Source organism: Monodon monoceros, unplaced genomic scaffold (assembly GCF_005190385.1).
Source record: "Monodon monoceros isolate NGI ecotype Baffin Bay Population unplaced genomic scaffold, NGI_Narwhal_1 Super_Scaffold_12, whole genome shotgun sequence".
Taxonomy (NCBI): Eukaryota; Metazoa; Chordata; class Mammalia; order Artiodactyla; family Monodontidae; genus Monodon; species Monodon monoceros.
Window position 1 is genome coordinate 146,729,240 of NW_021703768.1, and position 22,367 is coordinate 146,751,606.

Here is a 22,367-nt window from a genome sequence, read left to right on the forward strand (position 1 = left end):
GGCTCCTGCACCCTGGCCCCCCGGCTCTCCCGGCTGTACCAATCGTGCCCCCATCCTAGGCCTTCACCCCTGCTCCTGAGCACCATGTGCCTGGCCCCGTGGCCTCCTTTGGGCGTCTGTGCACAGAGCCCCTTTGTGTCCTCCTTTTATAGGAGAGCAACCAGGCCCCCCTCCCCTGTGCTGTTCTCTTTTCCTCCATAGCCCTGCTCTCCACCTGCCACGTACGCTATCTGCCCGTCAGCTGCCTGTCTCCCCCACTGGAAGGTAAGCTCCCTGAGGACAGGAGTCTGGGGGCTCCCTTACCACAGCCAGCCCTCCCCGCACGAGGGCCGGCACGTGGCAGGTGCTCAGGGAATGTCGGCCAATGAGTGAACAGCTGTGCACACCATCGCCTGGGCCGGGGGAGGACGAACCCAGCTTCCAGGTCACGGGTGATCTGTCCACAGGAAGGGCTGGGCAGAGGGACAGGCAGCCACCTGGGAGAGGGGACCACTCACCTCCAGGAGCTGTGCAGCGCTGGGCCGGGTCTCCGGGTTCTTATCCAGGGCCGTCTTCAGGAAGTCTCGGAACTCCGCAGACCTGGGAGGACAGACAGGTAAGCTGGGAGCGGGCGAAAGCCGAGAAAACTCCCCACCATCACTGACTCCACTCTCCCGGGAGGCGTGTGCTTCCCAAACACGCCCTTCAAAGGACAAAGGGCGCCTTTATAAGCTACATGGCAGAGGCGACGGGGCCTTCAAGATGCCCTTCTCGTCACAGACATCACCAACAGAGAGGATGTGGAAATCAGAGGAGCAGGGACTTGCCCGAGGGCACACAGTGAAACACAGCAGTGCTGGGGTTCGAGCCCCAATTCCCAGCCCAGGGCTGTGCCACGTGGCTGCTGGGGCTCACGTGGGCTCTTACTCCTGCAGTGGGATCCGGCTTATCTGGGTTACCCATTCTCTCTGATGGAGAGCCGATGTCCACAGCACAGAGGGAGGAAAGAGCCAGGAGGGTCCAGGGAGCTCAGGGAGGCCTGCAGACCCCCAGGCCCAACCGCTCCCCAATTGCGGAGGCCAGCAGCAACGGCAGAGCCCTGGCAGCCCGCATCCCCCCACCCTGCGTCCCAGGCCCGCTGGCCGTCCAGCAAACACCCTCAGGCAGGCCTCCTGGCCACTTACCACTTAGAAGGCGTGAGTAGCGTGGGAGGGTCTGACTTGGCAATCTTGAGCAGGACCCGCATGGGGTTGAGCTCGTGATGCGGGGGCTCGATCTGGGCCATCTCAATCAGAGTGATGCCCAGGGACCAGATGTCGGCTTTGTAGTCATATGGGGTGTCCTTCATGGTCTCACACATCACCACCTCGGGGGCCATCCTGAACCAACCAAGGGACAACAGAGGGCTCAGGTCCTGGCCTCCACAGGCGCTTCTCAGAGACTCAGGGTCAAGGACCAGCACAAGCCAACATCAGGGGGTTGGCAGCACTCCCGAGTCATGATTTTCATTCCTTTCCATCCCACTGTCTTTCTTAGGACCGTTTTCTCACACAAAGACGCCTTCCAAGCAGCTCCAATGCCCAAGTCCTGCTGCAGTTCTGATTCCTACCACGAGATGGCAGCAACAATCCAGAACACAGGGTCCTGGGGAAGGGGTGGGTGGGAGCAGTGGGGAAGGTGCCCAGGAAAAACTGGGGGCGGGAAGGGGGATGAAGAGAACACATCGGCACAGAGGGAAGGGATGGGAGAGAAAAGGAGAAAGAGGAATAAAAGGGCAGAGAGAGAAAGAGTGAGTAATAAGCAAGCAAGAAAGGAACCTCACTCCATGATGGGAAGTAAAACAGAAAGTAGTTAGGTGTGAAACTGAGAGAGGTTTTTTGTTTGTTTGCTTGTTTTTAAAGTAATAGTTTTGGAAAAGAAGGAAACACAGTGGACTGGATAAGTCTGGGGAGATTTCATATAAGCACAGGAACTGAACTTGTATTGTTCATCTTCATGGCCCTAGCCCTACGCCTGGCACTCAATCAAGAGCCGTTTTTCAGGGGTGTCAGTTCTTATTAATGGAGCATTTTCTATATGCACCATCCCATTCAATCCCCACAATAGCCCATTATGTAGGTGCTATTATACCGCTGATTTTACAGGTGAGTAAACTGAGGCACACGAAGCTGAGCAACATGGCCAAGGTCTCAGTGCTAGTAAGTGAGGGGATCTGGGCTCAGACCCAGCAGGCTGACGCAGGAGCCCCTGCCTCCGTCCTCTCTCCTCTAGACCAGCCAGAGGAACCACGGAGAGTTGGAGGTGTAGCGTTCAGTCCACCATCCCATTTCCAGAAGCTACACGACTTACCAGTAAGGCGTTCCTATGAAGGAATCTCGTTTCTGCAGAGTCTTCAGATTCTTGGCAGACACACCAAAGTCAGCTGCAAGGCAAGAATCTCAGATAGAGTACTGGATGGACATTCCTCCACCCACAGCCCTGGGGCATGGACTCAGAGACACATGTTCCAAATCAACTAACAGGATGCCATTTTCTATCTAGCAAACTAGTGATCATTAAAAAACAATAATACCTACTGCTGTAAGATGTATTGAGACATACACTTTCCTACTTGCTAATAAGAATAGAAACTGAAGGGGACTTCCCTGGTGGTCCAGTGGTTAAGCATCCACCTTCCAACGCAGGGGGTGCAGGTTCGATCCCTGGCCCAGGAACTAAGATCCTACATGCCGCGGGGCAACCAAGCCTGCACAACGCAACTAGAGAGAAGCCCGTGCGCTGCAATGATGGATCCCAGGTGCCGCAGCTAAGACCCAACACAGCCAATAAATAAATAAATAAATAAATTTTTTTTAAAAAAGAATATAAATTGGAGAGGCTTTTAGGAAAGCAGTTTGGCAATAAATAGCAAGAACCTTTCAAATTATCCATACTCTTCTGGTGCAGTAATTCCAAATCTAGGAACCTACCTTAATGGAATAATCGGGTTTTTTAAATTTTTATTATTTATTTATCTTTTATTAATTTTGGCTGCATTGGGTCTTCGTTGCTGCGCGTGGGCTTTCTCTAGCTGTGGCCAGTGGGGGCTACTCTTCATTGCAGTACACGCAGGCTTCTTACTGCAGTGGCTTCTCTTGTTGCGAAGGACGGGCTCTGGGCGTGAGGGTTTCAGTAGTTGTGGCTCACAGGCTCAGTAGCTGTGGCTCGCGGGCTCCAGAGCGCAGGCTCAGTTGTTGTGGCGCACGGGCTTAGTTGCTCCGCGGCATGTGGGATCTACCTGGCCCAGGGCTCGAACCTGTGTCCCCTGCATCGGCAGGCGGATTCTTAACCACTGTGCCACCAGAGAAGCCCGAAATAATCTTAAATATTAAAAAAAAATATGCATAACGATATTCACCGAAGTGCCATCATAATAGAGACGAGTTAAAAACAATCACAATTGCTCAGCTTTCAGGGAGTGATTTTAAAACTTCTTGTATGCAATATATAATATATTCTATCTTTTCCAAAAAGAATTTAAGGGACTCTCCTGGTGGTCCAATGGTTAAGACTCCACGGTCCCAAGGCAAGGGGCCCAGGTTCGATCCCTGGTCGGGGAACTAGACCCGCATGCATGCCGCAGCTAAGAGTTCGCATGGCACAACTAAAGGTCCCACACGCTGCAACTAAGACCTGGCACAGCCAAATAAATAAATCAGTAAATAAATATTTTTTTTAAGAAAGAATTTAAGATGGTGTATCAAATACACACACACACACACACACACACACACACACACACACACACACACAGAACAAGATGAACTAGGAAATTAGGAGAGGTAAGAAAGAAGGTAAAGGGTAAACAACTGAACAGATTAAGAAAAATGTGATACACAAACACAGTGGAATATTTTGTAGTCATTAAAGTTTTGAAGTACTTTATTCAATATTTTAATATTAAATTATACATATTAATATTAAATTTTAACATACCTTTCATAATGATAATAGATGAGGAAGGTTAAGAGGTAGAAACTTCCCATTACAAAACAAATGAGTCATGGGGATGCAATGTACAGTGTGGGTAATCTAGCTAATAATCATGTAATATCTTTGTGTGGTGATAGATGGTAACTAGACTTATCACGGTGATCATTTTGTAATGTGCAGAAATATCGACTCACTATGCTGTGCACCAGAAACCAGCATAGTGTTGTCAATTATACTTCAAAACAAACAAACTCACAGAAAAATAGATCAGATGTGTAGGGGTTCGGGGGAGGGGGAATTGGATGAAGGTGGTCAAAGGTACAAACTTGCAGTTATAAGATAAATAAGTCCTAGGGAGGTAATGTACAACGTGACAAATAGAATTAACACTGCTGGGTGTTATATATGAAAGTTGGTAACACAGTAAATCCTAAGAGTTCTCATCACAAGGAAAAACATTTTTTCTTTCATTTTGTAACTATACAAATGGATGTTCACTAAACTTACTGTGATAATCACTTCATGATATATGTAAGTCCAATCATTATGCTGTGACCTTAAACTGATACAGTGCTGAATGTCAATTATATCTGAATAAAACTGGGAGTAAAAATAAATTAAAAATTTTAAATAACATATATTTCAATATTTCAATATTTAATAGAATATTAAAATATTTTATTGGTATATTTATATAGGATAAATGGGAAAGGGAGAGGATGTATATTGTATGGTCAGAATTGTGCCCCACTCCCTCCCCCACAAAAGGGCAAAAATATATTTTGAATTATTGGAGGAAATGTACCAGCCTGCTTAAATGGTTGTCTGTGGGTGGTAAGACTAGACGAGGTTTCTTCTATTTTCTGAATTCCCGAAGTTTGCTGTGAGAAACGCGTATGACTTTCAGGACTAACAGAAAATAAATAAATATAATTTCTCTTTACACACACATCCACCACCACCAGTCTTGCTTCACACACCTGCTGCTAAGGGAAGAGCCCAGCGCCACGAAAAGGAATTTTCTCCAGTGCTCTGGCCTTCAGGGGCCAAGTTTCATCTTCATTAAAAACTAAACTCAGGAGGAAGCAACACCTTGAGAGAACTGTCGATGTTCAGTTTGAAGCCTGGCTTCGAGAAACTGCAAAGTTGCTATATAACTGCTGGCCACCCCGGGAGCCTCCGCCTGGGTCTGGAAGCCACGATCGGGTGCTTTAATCAGACTCGAGCATAATTTCAAACCAGGAGGGAGCATAATGCTGAGAGACGGGCCTGAACACTAGAGAGGTGGGTTCCAGTCTTGCCCCTTCTACTGCACCAGGTTCATTCATCTATTCATTCAGGTACCATCTGGAACCACACACAGGCCCAGGGCAGAGAATACAGTGGGGGAAAAAGCAAATGAAGTCCTTGCCCTCAGGCAGCTCAAAGCTTACTTGTGGAAGCAGACAGCAATCAGATCAACACAACCATGGAAAGATAGGGCTGCGGGGCTAGGAGGGTCTACAGTCGGGGGATGTGACCTCAAGAGAGCAGGGAAGGGAGGACCTGGAGGAAGTGCCACCAGGCTATTCATTCATTCAACAAGCACTAACTAAACATCCCTCGTGGGCCAGGCACTGTTCTAGGCACAGGGATGAACCAAACCCCTCACCCTCATTGCCTTGTTATTCTGGTGGTGGAAACAGGTTCTCCACACCACGTGATTCCTGGTCATGAGAAGGGCCATGCAGGGATAAGGCAGGGCAAAGGGACAGAGAGTGCTGGACGGATGGGCGGCTATTTTAGACAGGAGGTCAAGGTCTAGGGGAAACTATTTCCAGGCAGAGGAAGCAAGCTGGCTGGAGGGCCCAGGAGGGGCAGGGCAGCGTGGCTGGAAGGGCGTGGACTTGGGTAAGTGGGGAAATAGGCAGGGGCCAGGATACCAAATCTCTGACCCTCAGTTTCCCCGCCGGTGACACGGGGATGGTGAGACTGTAGAACTTCTTTGTAGGGTTGCATTGAGAATTAAATGACACACAAAGCAAGCAGCTCCAAGCCCGGCTCTTGGTAAATGCTCTGTCACGATGGTGAATATTCCATGGGTACCTGAGCTGGCACCCTCGAGATCCTTACGTCGAGAAAAGGACGAGGCTGTACTGAGACCCCTTCCTGGGAATGGGCAGGAAAGCTGGCCTCTGAACCTCAGTCAGTGCTAACCGGACGACAGCTATTCCATCAGCTGACGACAGTGCTCACGGGACAGTCTGGCTATTGGGGTTGGGGGGCTGTCGCCTTCCAGGGTGGGAGCAGCTACTGCTGCAGGGTGAGATGCAAAAACCAGCAAACCCAGGTGAGAAGCCAGTTCTGCTGCTGACCACCCTGTGGCCTGGGCAAGTCATCACCCCATCACTGGGCTCCCTGGGTAAGAATGGGGAGCCAGGCTCACCTCCTTCCTGCTGGGTCCGCCTGGGCCCCACGTGGGCCTGGCTATCATCCTGTAAACACCAACAGTGGCTGGCACGCCATTCCACGACGTCTTTGCAGGAGAGCGACTGCCTCTCAGACCCAGGGTGAGGCTTCCAGGAGGGAGGCTAGAGCTGGCCACTCCCATACCACAGCGCCCACTGGCCCCTTCCGGAGAAGGGGGAGGAAAAGCAGAAACCACCAGCTTTCAAAATGACACACAGTTGGTCCCCAGGGCCCTCCCTGAAGCAAGCGCCTGCCAGCTTTTTGGGTGGCTGCTACTTCCCCTTCTGGGGACCAGCCAGGAGGGTGGGGCGGCCCCTCCCTGCAGCCCAGAACCCTCACACTGTCCCTGGGCAGCGGTGGCCACAGCCGTTTGCTCCCTGAATGGAGTTTATAAGCCATGTCCTCCGATAGGTAGATGGCTGCCCTCGGACAATTCAAAGGCAGTCTGAGATTTTCACCAGGCAGTCTTTTCTGTTGAAAACATTCCTCCCTTCCCTTTTCCTATTTTAAAACAAGAATCAGAGACAAAGCAGCAGGCAGGTGGGGACTCCATAAATTATCATTTCCCTATGGAAAGAGGCCATTTCTGCTTTGTCCACAGCAGTATCCCAGCACCACGTCTGCCACATGAAACACTCAACAGGGCTCTCAAATGAACAACAGAATAAATGAACGGACGGAAAAAAATGACAAAACTGGGTTTTAAGAAATATGTTGGACAACAATTCTATTTCTGGAAATAAATCCCCCCCCAAAACAGATTTCAAATATACATGGAAGCTTCTGAAAGCATTATGCAAAAGAGTGAAAAACTGGAAAAAACCTAAGCTGTTGCTGGAGCCTGGTTGGTAGATAGTTCAGTAAATCTGGGCTCACCCGGACCATGAGATAACACGCAGCCCTTAAAAAGAACGAATTTGCCTTTGTCCACACTAACTTGGAAGTTTGTCCATAACACACTGTCCCCACCAGGGTGCTGACAGACGGATGCACTGTGTGGAATGAACAGTATGAATTCCAGTTGTATCTTAAAAGAATGACCCACGCATACTGCGTGCACACAAAGACGTCCACAAGCATCGAAAAGAGTCTGAAAGGCTGCACATCAAACTAATTGTGACTACCTCCCCGGAAGTGGGATTTTGCTGGGGGCAGTGTGCTGAGGGGGCCTTACATTTTTTTACTGACTACACCTTTTATTCTTTAAAACGTTTATGACAGAGAGTACGCATCACTTTTATGAAAAGCAGGTTTGAAAAGCTGAGATGCATGTGACAAAGTTTGGGGTGAGGGTTGTGGGGTTTTGTTTTTGTTTTTTTAAAGTAAAACTCAGTGGGGGCCAGGATGTGGTGAAAGAACTTCACACTCCACTGGGGGGTGTGAACTGGCGCACCCAGAGTGAACGGCACACTGGCCACAGGTATCAACACCACCCGACATGCTGCACACACCCAACAATCCTAATTCCAAGACTCCCCCTCAAAGGTGTGATTACAGACAGAGACGTGCAGACCCATGAACAAGCATGCCCATCACTGCGCTTGTTAGAGGATAATGTGAGAAACCTCACGAGATGTCTAAATATCCAACTTTGGGGGTTTCATAGGTCAGTTATCGTTTGTGCACATGATGGAATGAAAGGAAAACATTAAATAACCATGTTTCCGAGGAATATTTAAGGATATGGGGAATTATCGGATATTATTCAATTCTTTTTTAAAAGCTGACTGGAAAAAAAGAATATATATATACTATGATCCAAATTTTTTTTAAAAATACATGTTAATCTAATAAAAACTAATATTTACTGAGAACTTATAAGGTGTGCAGCACTACACAAAGAGGCTTATGCGTATCATTTACCTTCCTCTGTATGTCATTTTGCATCTCATCAGCATATATATTCCTATGTATGTCATTTATATCTATGAACCTTTGGGGCAGGGAAAATTATTATCCCCATCTTACAGATGAGGACAAGGAAGTTTAGAGAGATTAAGTAACTTGCAGATGGTCACCCAGATCTAAGGACAAATGTGACGCTAAGTCTGTGCTCTACCACTCTCTGGTCTTTCTGAGCTCAGAAAAAAGACTGGAAGGAAGCAGTGCATCTTGGCAAGATGAGAAGAGACTTTAATTTCCTTCTTTGTGGGTCTTATTCCTAAATGTCTGTATGACTATATCTACCTATATACTCATTCATATATTTATTTTCTTATTACCAAGGTAATACTGCTTATCAAAAATTCAAACATTTACAAAATAAAAAGTCTCCATAATCCTGGCAGAGATAAACACTTATGAGTTTGCTGCATATAGCTACAGATTTATTTATAAAAATAAAAACCATATATGTAAATAAAAATATATTAAAATTATATGTATATGGGCTTCCCTGGTGGCACAGTGGTTGAGAGTCCGCCTGCCGATGCAGGGGACGCGGGTTCGTGCCCTGGTCTGGGAAGATTCCCACATGCCGCGGAGCGGCTGGGCCCGTGAGCCATGGCCGCTGGGCCTGCGCGTCTGGAGCCTGTGCTCCGCAACGGGAGAGGCCACAACAGTGAGAGGCCCGCGTAACGCAAAAAAAAAAAAAAAAAAATTATATGTATAGATCATTTTCAGGTATTTGCTACTTTTAACAATGAAATCAGATTAAACATACTATTCTGTAACTTGTTTTTTCCCCCTTCACAGTATGTATATACATCTTTACAAGAGATTACACATTTTCTACAACTTGATTTTCAATAGCTGAAGAACATTCCATTGTATGACAGTACCATAACTTATTTAAGTAATCTTCTACTGGAATAAATTGGATCATTTCTGATTTCTTGCTGTTACTAATACTGTTGCAATGAATACCATTGTACATATCTTTCTATGCATGTATAAATGGCACATATTACTTTTATAATCAGAAAATTACATAACAGTGTAAAATGCATTACATATTATACACACACACACACACGCATGCACGCACGCAGTGAACTTAGAATGTACGAAGATATATAAGAGAATCTTTCATCTGTCCCCTTAACTGCAGGCGACCAAAAGATAAGAGGAGCCTTTCCCCAGACAATGCCAATTAAAGGCAAACCACTGCCCAATTGTCCTCCTCTCCTGGATCCTCCACCCCACACCAGTGGAGTCCACAATCTAGCTTGGTCAGGGCTTACACTTGAATTCTAGGTGTCTGAGAAGCTTCCAGGTGGGCCTCAATCAGGGGTCGTGCCATGTGCCCCAGGAAGTATTTGGAAATGAATGGGGGCAGTCAGGTTACCACAACAAAAGACAGTGCTGCTGCCATTTAGTGAGAAAGAGCCAGGGACACTGCATCTCCTTACACGGCAAAAGTGTCCCATCCAGCCAGCAGTGGCCCGGTGGGCAAAAACTAGCCACAGCCCTCATGGTGCAGACAGAAAACTGAACGCTCTCTAGAGGGTTTGGGACCTGCTGAAACTGGGGTGGTGACAGGAGAATCAAAGGCTCCCATCCCCAGCCCTGGAATCCCAGGGGTTTCCTTCCTTAGAGCAGCCGGAGGCATGCCTGGGCTCAAAAGAGGGAGGCTTCCACCAGTCACCCAAGTGACCTCTCTTAATTATCAGGACTTCTGCCTTCCCAGGAGCATCATGGGAACAGTACCAGGCAGGGAAGTGAGAAGAGTCTACTGTGATCTGAGACAAACTACTCCCTGTTTCTGAGCCTCAGTTTCCTCATCTATTAAATGGGGGTCATATTATGCAACCAACTGTGAGACTGAAAGAACTGCTCTATTTTTCTGTTTCTATTTTTATTTTCTTTTGTTTTTTAGGCAACCAGGTACACATGACCACTAATGAGGGCTTTGCTTTCCCATTCATTCCCCTCCATCTTTGGCCTCCTACCTCACTGCCTTCATCAACTCTCTCTTCTCCCACATAACCCTGCATTTTTCTGGTATTTTCTGTCTCAACCTCAATTGCAAATTCAGTCCTTTGTTCTTGCTTTCCATCCACTTCTGCCTCACTCACTCCCTCTTCTGGGTCTCTATTACTCCAGCAGGCTGTGCCAGTCTATGGTGGACAGCAATTTGTTTTTCTGGCAAGTCCAAATCTTTCCTCCTTCTGGAAAACCATCTTGTCCACTCCCAACGCCACTGTTACAGGAGGGCGAGGGGGACTTCCATACTGCTACATGATCCCACCTCCATTCTCAGAGACTGACTACAAGCTGGGCCAATGAGAGAAGCCCTCCTTACTGGGCCTCCTTGATTGGTCCAGGGATCTGCACCTGAGCCACGCTGGGCCAATCAGAGCTCTTCACTGGGATTACTGACTCTGAGACTTGAAATGATGAGGTTCAGTTCATCCTGCAGGAGGCAATGCTGGGGAAAGTAAAATTAAACCCAGCCAGAAGCTGTGTGTGAGGGGTTAGACTGAGAGCCTAACCAACATACACAGAAAGACAGAAACCACAGACAGTCCTGGCAGCATTGTTTTCCAGGGTCCAACTAACTCCATGTCCAGCTGCATATCTTCCCCAGCATGGTTCCATACACCATATACACACATTCTCCTGTCTGCCTTAAGTCGCGTGACCAGTTTTTATCACCTGCCACCAAAAGAGTCTAAGGAGGGTAGTGGTTAAGCACATGGGCTCTGAAACCAGATGCACTGGTCTAAACCCCAGCTGTTCCTCTTACTAGCTGTGTGACTTTGGGTAAGTTAATTAACCTCTCTAGGTGCCAAATCCTTCCTCTGTAAAATGTTATCAGTAGTCTGTGAGGATTCAATGAGTTACATACCAAACACTGGCTCAGTGCCTGGTAGCCACAATGAAAGAACCAAGACCTCAGCCTGCTGGCAGCAGCACACAGGAATTCTGGGTTAGGGTCCAGGTGGGGGTGAGAGGCAGGTGACTGGTTCCGGCCAGGCCTCCTGAATATCAGGGGGCCTTTGGGAAGTAGAGATCCTGTAGTAACTTGAACTGATAAAGTAATGGCAATGCTGGACACTACTATTTACTGAGCACCTACTATGTGCCAGGCTCTGTGTTAGGCACTTTGATTTTTAGGCCAGTTCAGACCTCTTCTCGGAACTTGAAAGACCCCAAAAGTTGTGAAATTCACCTCCCACCTTCAGAGAAGCACCTCTGGGGAGAAGAACACAGGTTCTTTGGAGAATGAAGAACATTCCTCCTCATGACAGCTACTGTGAGACATTCCTCAGCCCAGGAAAGAAACTCAACCTTTGCCAGGCCTCTCTCTGATAGGCTGGGCACCTATAGATGCTTTGCGTATATTGTCTCATCATACCAATTCCATGAGGTAAGAACTACTACCCCACTCTGTTTGAGGAAAGTAAGGTTCAAAAGGGTTAGGTGACTCATCCAAGGCCAAAGGCAGGTCCAGGACAAGAGCACAGATCTTTGGACCTCAGAGTCCTCACCCCACTTTATATCTGAACTGTCTCTGATGGCAGACACTCTTCCTTTCCCTCTCTGCACAAATGGATTCCCACTGGCCACGAAGAACTGCTTCACAGCCACCCAGAGCTGGAATGTGTGCTCTGCTTGGCAACTATCAAATGAATCTCAGAGGAAGTTTGAAATCCTAGACAGAAGTAAACATTTAACACAAGGAAGAAGCAAAATGCCTAGTAGCAGAGAGGGACAGAACCCTGAGGCTCCCTGTGACAGTACTTTGTATTTCAGCCCACTGGTCACAACCCTGTGAGGAGGTTCTGTTGTTACACCCACTGCACAGATGAAAAGACTGAGGCCTGAATGGTTAAATGTGTTTGTCCAGCTCGGAAGTGGCAGAGTCACGATCTGAACCAGGCTTGTCTGTGTCTAGGGCCGACGCTTTGCTCAGCTCACCCTGCTGCTTCCCATTTATTCCCACTCCATCGAGAAACACAAACTGTCTCTGATAAGGTGACATCTCTGCTTGGGAGAAAGATCTGCTGAGCAATTCTCTTATGCAGCCCTGAGTTGCATAATGCCCCTCCAGGGGCCCCAGACGGTCCCAGGGACCTAGGAAGAGGCAGACAGACTGCTACCTCGTCTCTCAGGCCTCCTCCACTGCTTCACCAGACTGCAGATTCCAAGCCCCAGGGGGAAGGAGGATTTTCTAAAACAGAATATCAGGCCTCAGCGGGCATCCACACCAGGTTCCCAGGGCCCAGCGGTAATTGTGTAAATACTCGCACATTCAACTCTCCCTGAACTTTTCTTCCTCCTTAATTGGTTTCCTAGTTTTCTCAACTGCATCTGCCAAGTCATTTGGAAAGCTGATGCCCCCATCTGCTTCTGCTGGGTTCCGAGTGGGGTTCTGGAATCAGCTCGGCACATCAGCGCCCTCCCGATTGAAGGGGTGTGTGGAGGAAGTCAGCAAGGGAAAGGAGACCCTCACCGGGCACATCTTAGCCCCAGGCTGCTGGGGCCCTCCCTCCATCCCTGTCTCCACCCAGGGCTTCCCGGGCTTCCCTGTGCTGACAGCCCCTCAGGCTGCTCCTGACCCAGGCGGTCTGTGTCCTGTCTCCTCCATTTGATATGTTTTTGTTTTTTTTTTAGGTATTACCGTATGTATTTACTTTATTTTATTTATTTTACTTTTTTTAGTATCTTGCATATTTTTTTCAATTAAAAAAATTTTTTATTGGAGTATAAATGCTTTACAATGTTGTGTTAGTTTCTGCTGTACATTTAACACGTATCTGTAGAATCTAGAAAAATGGTACAGATGAACCCATTTGCAGGGCAGGAATAGAGACACAGACGTAGAGAACGGGCATGTGGACACAGCGGGGAAGAGGAGGGTGGGACGAATTGGGAGATTAGGACTGACGTATATATACTACCGAGCGTAAATCAGCTAGTGGGAACATGCCATAAAACATAGGAAGCTCAGCTCGGTGCTCTGTGACGACCTAGATGGGTGGGATGGGGGGGTGGTGGGAGGGAGGTCCAAGAGGGAGGGGATATAGATATACATTTGATATGTTCTTGAAGGCTGAGCGAAGGTTTGCCTTGAATTCCCCAGAGCACATAAGACTCTTCTGTTCCCAGATTCTCCCTGACCTGGCTCTTCCCTGGCCACCTCCCTCCACCTGTGACAGAGCCAGTCCACTGGCAGCTAGAGTCAGGGAGACCCAAGTCCAAACCCTGCTGCTTCTCCCCCCTCATGGACTGATCCTGGGCATCTCATTCCATTGTGGGCCTCAGCGTCCTCACCTGTGATGGGTATAGTCACCTCCCCTCCCCCAAGTGTCCTCAGGAGTGCTGACTAAATGAGATGACGTCTGGAAAGTGCCTTGTCTGAGGGCTGGCATCTAGAGGGTGCTTCCTAAACCCGATACATATGCGTTATTTTTATTATCACTTTTTTTTATATTTTATTATTTTATTTTTATTATCACTTTTAACTCTTCTCATATTTACTCCTGCATTTACGCAGGAGTAAATATGAGAAGAGTTAAAAGTGATTGTCTTGGGGTGGGGGGACAGGGAAGGGAGATGGTAGGAGTAGACGACACATGTATGTGTTATTTTGGTTAAAAAAACTTATTAAAAATATAAAGAAATTCTGACACATGCTACAACATGGACGAACCTTGAGGACGTTATGCTAAGTGAAATAGGTACAAAAACACAAATGATTGCATTTATATGAGATTCCTAGAGTAGTCAAATGCATAGAGACATTCAAGAGAATGGTGGTTGGGGACTTCCCTGGTGGTCCAGTGGTAAAGAATCCGCCTTCCAATGCAGGGGACGCGGGTTAGAACCCCTGGGGAGGGGACTTAGATCCCACATGCCGAGGGGCAGCTAAGCCCGCGTGACTACAGCTGCTGAGCTCGTGCGCCTCAACTAGAGAGCCTGTATGCCACAAACTACAGAGCCCGTGTGCTCCGGAACCCGCGTGCCACAACTAGAGAGGAGCCCGCGGCGTGCTGCAACAAAGAGCCCGCGCACCGCACCTGAGACCTGATGCAGCCAAAAATGAAATAAAAATAAATTTAAAAAAGAGAGAGAGAGAGAGAATGGTGGTTGCCAGGAGCTGGGGGCAGAGGGGATGGGGAGATGCTGTTGAATGGGTACAGAGTTTCAGTTTGGGAAGATGAAAAAGTTCCGGAGATGGATGGTGTGATGGTTGCATAGCAATTTGAATGTGCTTGATGTCACTGAACTGTACATTTACAAACAGTTAAGATGATAAATTTTGTTATGTATATTTTACCACAGTTGAAAAGAAAAAAACAGAGAGGAGACATAAAAAAAAATTAATAAGGTTTCACTATATGCCCCTGATGTTCTATTTTCTGTCTGGGAACGGATGAGGGTTGTCTTTCCGTCCATCACTATCTCTCAGATTCTACCTATCAGAAGCAAGAGCAAAAGGGGTTGGGCCAGTGCCTCCTTGCAGCGCTGCTGGCCTGTAGGCAGGATCACTCTTGGTAGCAAGGGGCTGTCCTGTGCACTGTAGGGTGCTGGGCATCCCTCTCTCTACCCACCAGACGTCAGTGGTCTCCCCCAACCTTTAGTTGTGACAACCAAAGATGTCTCCAGACACTGCCACTGTCCCCGGGGGACAAAATCACCCTTGGTTGAGAACCCTGGATTAGATGCAGCCACGATGGGAACTGTGGCCCTGTGTCCCGGGGAAGACCGGGGAGGACCTCGACATCCCATGGGAGTGCAGACCCACACTCGCTCCCTCCCGCCCGCAGAGCCCAGGCCGACACCCCCGGCAGGTGGCGCAGGGCTCTGCCTTCCCGCCTCGCCCACAGATACCCCTTACCCAGCCTGATGTCTCCCTCAAGCGTCATCAGCACGTTGCCAGCTTTCAGGTCCCGGTGGATGACCTTCTTGCCGTGCAGGAAGGTGAGGGCTTCCAGCATCTGGCGGCAAACCACCTGAATCTGGGGCTCAGTGAGGCCTCTGTCCAGCTCTGGAAACAGAGAGAACTTGTCAACTCAGCAAGTGCTCAATGCAGGCAACTCCATGTCAGGACCCTGCCAGGTTCAATAAATACATAAGCCGCCAATGTGGTTGAGCACTTACTGTATACCAGGTTCACTTCTAAGCACTTCACATGGTACCTGCTTCGTCCTCACAGTAACACTATGGAGCAGGCACAACTGTTCCGCCATTTCACAGGTTAGGAAACTGAGGCTCAGAGAGGTCAAGTCACTTGCTCAAGGTCACACAGTAGGGAGTCACAGATCTGAGATTAAAAACAGCCAGCCTGGGGCTTCCCTGGTGGCGCAGTGGTTGAGAGTCCGCCTGCCAATGCAGGGGACACAGGTTCGTGTCCCGGTCTGGGAAGATCCCACATGCCGCTGAGCGGCTGGGCCCGTGAGCCATGGCCACTGAGCCTGTGTGTCCGGAGCCTGTGCTCCGCAATGGGAGAGGCCACAACAGTGAGAGGCCCGCGTACCACAAAAAAAGAAAAAAACCAGCCAGCCTGTCTTCAGAGCTCAGGTTTGCAAACACAACCTTTCTAAGGGGCAGAGACCCATTCTGTGAGCAGGCACTGAGTGTCAGGCTCCGTGCTGGGTGTGGGGACACAGAGAAGGGTATGGAAATGACAAGCAACTTTTGGAACACAGGGGGGTTGGGGGGCATGGGAGGGCAGGACAGGCAGCAACCCCTTCTGCCTGGGGAATCGGGAAGCTCCCCAGAGGAAAGGGCATTCGAGCTGTGTCTTGAAGGAAGAACAGGTGTTTGAGAGCAGAAAAGTGGGGCAGAGCATTCCAGGTCAAAGAACCAGCCAAAGCAAAGGCCTGGAGGTGACGTGAGCTGGTGTTGAAAAATGTTAACTGGCCGGTGGTGGTGGTGCCAGAGATGGGGAAGGTGAGGGGCCGTCACCAAAAGCCTCTTGTGTGCTGGTTGGGGCCGTGCGTGCGCGCACACACACAGACACACACACACCCACTATACACAGCCCAGCGTCCACTGAGAGACGGCAGGGACTTCTTTTCTGAGCAGGTGAGGAACGCAAAGAAGAGTTCCACAGCATGTGCAAAGGACCCCGCTTGGCTGGCGGGGAAAGTTAAGTGGAGGTCGGAGGTTGGCGGGAGCTATGGAGGCTGCATTTTCTTTGAAGTGCAATGGGCAGTCTGGGAGAGACTCTGAGCGGGACAGAGATACAACCTGAGTTTTGCGTTTAAAAAATTCCTCCTGGTGCAGCGAGTGAAGAGCTTGCAGGGAACAAGAGTGGGCAGGGGGCTTGGCTGGGGGCCACACCGTGGTCAGGAGGGCTAGAAGGTGGCCAATGCTTTGAAGAGGAAGGATTCCTGACCTGGGTTGGGGAGGGCGGAATGACAGAGTGTGGGACCAGGTGGGTGCAGTGGGGAGGAAGGGTGCGAGAAGAGTCAAGGACGACATGCCCCACTCTCTGCCCCACTGGTCACCGTGATTATTGAGTTTTTGCTGCCACCCAAGCTCCCTGTGCTGAGGTGAGCCTCACAGCCCTGCCTGCTGGGCCTTCAGGCTGCAGGCTCCCAGGCTGGTGGGCCAGAGCACTGCATTGAGGTCTCCCTCTGGCTGGAGAAGCACTCTCCCTTCTGACTTCCCAGGGCCAGGGCCAGGGTGGAGGTGCCAACTGCACTGTCCTGGGAAGCCCGGCCCCAAAGCAGGGCTCCTGGACCAGAGGTCCCTCTCTCTGGGTCCACAACTGCTCCCCTTCCCAACTGCTCATCCTTAACCCCTGCGCTTCCCCCAGGAGGGGTCTAGGCTCAGAGCCTGAGGGGACCTCAGGGCCACACAGACTGCGCCTGAACCCAGCGCTGCCTCTTACTGGCTGTGTGGTTTCTGGCAAGTTGCTGTATCCCACTGCATCTTCATTTCCTGGTCTGTAAAATGGGAGTATGATGATGGATGTAGGCAGGGCTCTAGCGATAAAGCATGTTAACCTCTCAGCATGGAGTACAGTCAATAAAAGGTGATCGCTGTTACGCTGGTCCTGAGATTATGTCAGATTATCTGCAGCAAATTTTTTTTTTTTTTTTTTTTTTTTTGCGGTACGCGGGCCTCTCACTGTTGTGGCCTCTCCCGCTGCAGAGCACAGGCTCCGACCCACAGGCTCAGCGGCCACGGCTCACGGGCCCAGCCGCTCCGCGGCATGTGGGATCCTCCCGGACCGGGGCACGAACCCATGCCCCCTGCATCGGCAGGCGGACTCTCAACCACTGCGCCACCAGGGAAGCCCTGCAGCAAATTTTTTAAATGTCAAAAATTAGTCTGGCTCATGTCTGATTTACTTACATAAATGAAACAGGAAAAATCAAAGTGATGATGTGATGATCATGATCTCAACGTCACCATTTTTGGAGCCTTTACAATGCACTAGGCACAGGGATAAGGATTTGGGTACATTGTTTCATTATATCTGTACAATAATCCAGTGAGGTAGATAGATAAGACACATTTTTAAAGTCTAGTTTATTGAGATATAATTTACATACAGTAATATTCACCTTTTTTTGGGTATAGACTTCTATGAACTTTGGCAAATGTATGTAGTCACAAAAACAGCACCACAATTTATTAATAGAATACATATTCCCATCTCTCCCCCAAATTCCCCTGTGCCCCTTTCACCCCCATTCCAGCCCCAAAGCAATCACTAATTTGATTCCTGTCCCTATAGTTTCATCTTCTTCTAGAAAGGCATATAATTGGAATCACACAGTATGATAAATTTTTAAGATGAATTCTGGATTACACAGCAATACATGAATACCTTCTTCTTAAGAAAAGAAGCTGCAACACTGCAGGTGAGTCTAAGTCCCCTTCGAAACCACATCCAGACCCGCCCCTCACCCTACTGTTCTCAGGAGGGCTGAGAGCCAAAATGTTTAGCAGCTAGCAAGGCGTGGCCAACAGGATCAGAACTAAGATGGCCATGTGGTGATATGCCACGTGCATGTTCTTCCCGTGCCGTAAAGGAGCCAGCCCAGGACCCCACAGCTACCAAGCCAAGGAACCTGGGATGGACCTCAGGAAGCCTGGACCCCAAGCCCAGGCTCATCACTTTGCACAACTCTGCAAGGCGATGGGAGGCAACCTAGGGCAGAAAGGCCCTCTGAGCAGGGCGGGCATCTGTGGGAGAGTCCACCCCTGACCACAGAGCTGCAGCCAGAGCCTGGCTCTCCTTGTCCCAGCTTCTCTTCTCCCACCTTGATTTCTAACATGATGATGGCACTTTAACTGCTGCCACCAAAAAGAAGCGAACCACTTGGGGCCGGAGCCGTTGCTTCCACCGGGAGACGTGAGACACAGAGCCCAGGGTGAGTTTGCCTGCTGGCTGAGCAATAGCCCGGGGTGATGCCCCAGCTGTGAATGAGCTCAAGGACCTGGGACTCATCAATGCCTCTTCCCTCTCTGATATCCTCCCCCAGGTCTCATTCAGCTAAGCGGCAAACCGGGAGAGGCAGGCTGCTAGTTGGTTCCCATTCTTCCCTCTTTTTTAAATATCCAAACATACGGCCAACCAGCCAGAAGACCACATTTCTCAGCCTCCCTTACAGCTATGTGTTACTATCTTCTAGCCAGTGAGATGAAAATGGAGGTGTCATGTGGGGCTTCTGTGGTGTCTTAAAAGAGTGGCAGTGGGATGTGTTTTTGTGGACCTGTCCTACCCTTCCTTCTTCTATCCTGCTATTTGGAATTCTGATGTGATGGCTGGAGCTCCCACAGCCATCTTGTCACCAAGAACAGAAAATCAGCATGAGAATGGGGCCAACACAGAGGAAAGTAGGGCCAAGAGTTGGAGAAGGAAACCAAGTTCTTACAACAATGTTTTTAAAACCCTTAGCTCAAGCTGTGCCTGAAGCCTGACACCCTTAAACTTTTCAGTTATTAGTGCAAATAAATTCCCCTTCCCACATCCCCTAACTTTTTTTTTTCCTAAACCAGTTTGAATAGCCCTTATAACCTAGAGCATCTCAACTCATACAAGACCATCATTTTTACGTTGTCAGATTCTACCCAGAACAATGAAAATCTTCAAAGCCAATCTCTGCTGGGAGAAGGCACACCCAAGGGCCATATCACAAGTGCCCGTATCCTATTCCCTACTGTCATTTACCCACCTGGGAACTCTGGGAGTGGCAAGAGGCTCTGCAAGGAAAGCCAGCATTCTATAGCTCAGGATGGGAAAGGGCTGCCATAAATTTGAGACATTCCTGAGATAAACTGAGGGAGAAAACGCCCTCTTCACAATAAAAACGTGGCTGAATGGTGCTATGTTATACTGAGGGCCTCTCCTCTCCCGAGCTGCCCCAGAATCCCGGACATGTTATTCAACCTTCTGGGCCCAAGACTCTCAACCTCTCCTCACTCACCGCTCACCAGGCTGGCAAAAGCAAAGGATAATGCAGGGTGGGCAGCAATTCGGAACAGCATCCCCCAGACCTGGGTTCACATCTCAGCTCTGCTGTGTGACTCTGGGCGAGCTCCTTAACCTCTCTAAGCATCAGTCTGGTCAATAAAACAGAGATGCTCTTTCTGATTTTATACATGAGGATAATATACATGAAAGCAGCTACCACAATCTCTGGCATATAGTGGCCATTCAAAAAATAGAGGTGATTACTAATATATATATTTTGTTACTGCTCAAGCGTGCCTGGAACAACAATTTCCCCACTGAGCTCTTATAGAATGGGTGGGGATCCCCACCTTACAAAGAACCTCCCTCAGGTGTCTCATTTTCACCTCCTAAGAGTACTGTGGGGTCCAGCAAGGGGGCACCACATCTGTCTTATGCCGAGGGCTTGAGGGAGAGAATGACCCGCTCAAGGTCATGTGGCTTTTTGAACGGGAAGTGTTGGTCTTCCAAATGTCCTGCATCCTCTCCAGTAACCCAGCCCCTGCTCCCAAAATGGGACAGAGTGGGGAGGTGCTCAAACAGGCCACGAGCATTACTGGGGCTGAGGAGTGATGGACACCAGTCCCAAGCAGCGCCAACACCAGCACCACTGCACTGCATGAAGGAAGACTCACCCACGGGGCTTCCCTGGTGGGCCAGTGGTTAGGACTTCACGCTTCCACTGCAGGGGGCAGAGGTTTGATCCCTGGTCGGGGAGCTAAGATCCCGCATGACGCGCCAAGAAAAAAAAACAAAAAGCAAAAAACTCACCCAGCATGATGGCGTCCACAGCTCCCCCAGGACAGAACTCGATCATGATCTGCAGAAAATACGAGGCAAAGTAACAATGAGCAGGCGCCTGGGAGAGCCGCCAGATCCAAGCCTTCCAGAGGCTCCCAGCCCCGCGCGGCGGATGGAAAAGGGCAATTAGAGTAAAAAGTGCCATGGGTGTTGACACAGGCCCTCCCTCCCTGGTCCACTCCCATCTTCACACTTCCTGCCCCACTCTAGGCTCATACAGGAGAAGGCTCCTGCCTTCTCCTATATGAGAAGATGCTTTCTCTGTTTTTTTACAGTGCTGACAGAGGTGGGTGGGGAAGGCAGAAAGTGACACAAAATTTAAGGCACTCCCAGCACCTCCTCCAGCTCCGGGCTCCCGGCCTCTGCTTGTTGTAAAGTCCCTCCAACCAAGCTCAGCAGAGGCAGACACAGTGCCTGCAGCGTGGTCAAGAAGGCTCGTCGCTCTAAATAGAAAAGGAAAAACCTCAGCCATGACCCAGCTGGGCCAGAGCCAGCTCTCCAGCCAGAGTCCGGAGAAATAGCCTTAAGGTTTCGATGAGGCCTCTAAGCTTGTGGTCGCCCTTCCAGAGGCTTCCTGGCAATGTAAACATGAGGATGTGGTGACGCATGGCTTGGACCCAAGTCCCAAGCCCACGGCTCACTAGTTGTGACCTTGGGCAAGTCACTTCCATCGTGTGAGCCCGTTTTCTCAGCTGTAAGATGGGGCTGCTGATGCTATTGCTCTTAGCTGGGCCCCAGCTCTAAGTATATTTAAGGGGAAGGACACCCCTGGGGGCAAGAAACCAAAGGAGGTCAAGCAGGGGGCTTTAAGCTGGGCCAGGGACACCAGAGATACTGGGACCAGGTGTAGCAAGACTGCACCGCCCTCCCAACCCAGGACAGCAGACAGGCCTGCCACACGCTGTGCTACTCACCATGGGAGGGAACGATGCAAGGGGGCACCCACCCACTCACACACCACCACCTGCCGGGGAGGAAAGACCCGGCCTCTGACGTTCCTACAGTCACTCTGGTCCTGCCTGGCCATCGGAGCATCAGGCCTGACCCCAGCTCCCCCAGACTACCTCTCTACCATTTTGGTGACTGTCGTCCTAAATAAAAGTCATCAGAGATGGATTAATGTCCTGCAACCCAGAACACGAGGAAGTGGTACTACTTTCTCCCACTCACTCACTCATTCATTTGTTCATTTAACCAACCACCAATGAACCAGGCTTGTTCCCAGGGGTCAGGGTGACCTGGACACAGGCATTGACCTCTCGAAGCTCAGTGTATCATTCTGCCTTTTAATAATCCTCAGCTCCACAAAAGAGAACCCCCAATCCTGTTACTTGCTAGAAAAAAACCCAGCTACGAGAGGCAGTGGCGGAAAAGAAGCCAAATTTAGTCACCAAGCAAGGCCACTTACTAGTTAAGTGGCCTGTGAGATGGTGGGATACACGCCCGAACCCCACAGGAGTGACAAAGTCATCCGGGCCTTGCCGGGCGACGGGTGAGGCTCAGTCAGTATGAGCTGTTCCTATGATCGCTTCCTTGAGCTCAGAGGTTCAGGCTTTTTTGGTTTTCGTGTTGTCTTTTGAGACCCCGTGAAAGCCACCCTCTCTCCTCTCACACAGAAAAATGCAAATACAAACAAATGTTTGTGTGCAATTCCACTGACTTCTTGCACGCCCTTAAGTCCCACCACCAAACCCAGGTTGGGAACCCCTGCTCTTCACCCGCTACTATCTTTGCGGCCTTGGCAATGACCTACCTCTCTGCAAGATGGGATAATACGATGGATGCCCCCAGAACTACTGTAATGATT

General features: G+C 49.4%; 1 protein-coding gene across 1 annotated transcript in view; it reads right to left on the reverse strand.

Annotated features, from left to right (window-relative positions):
* The window catches only part of STK10 (serine/threonine kinase 10), a 120,916-nt gene that overhangs the window by 49,040 nt on the left and 49,509 nt on the right, over nt 1-22,367 (reverse strand). Inside the window, exons 3-7 of the mRNA XM_029218226.1 lie at nt 20,531-20,579; nt 15,185-15,334; nt 2,329-2,401; nt 1,164-1,358; nt 498-579 (exon numbers count right to left, since the gene is read on the reverse strand). Coding sequence (XP_029074059.1) covers nt 498-579; nt 1,164-1,358; nt 2,329-2,401; nt 15,185-15,334; nt 20,531-20,579 — 549 coding nt within the window. The remainder of the gene's footprint in view (nt 1-497; nt 580-1,163; nt 1,359-2,328; nt 2,402-15,184; nt 15,335-20,530; nt 20,580-22,367) is intronic.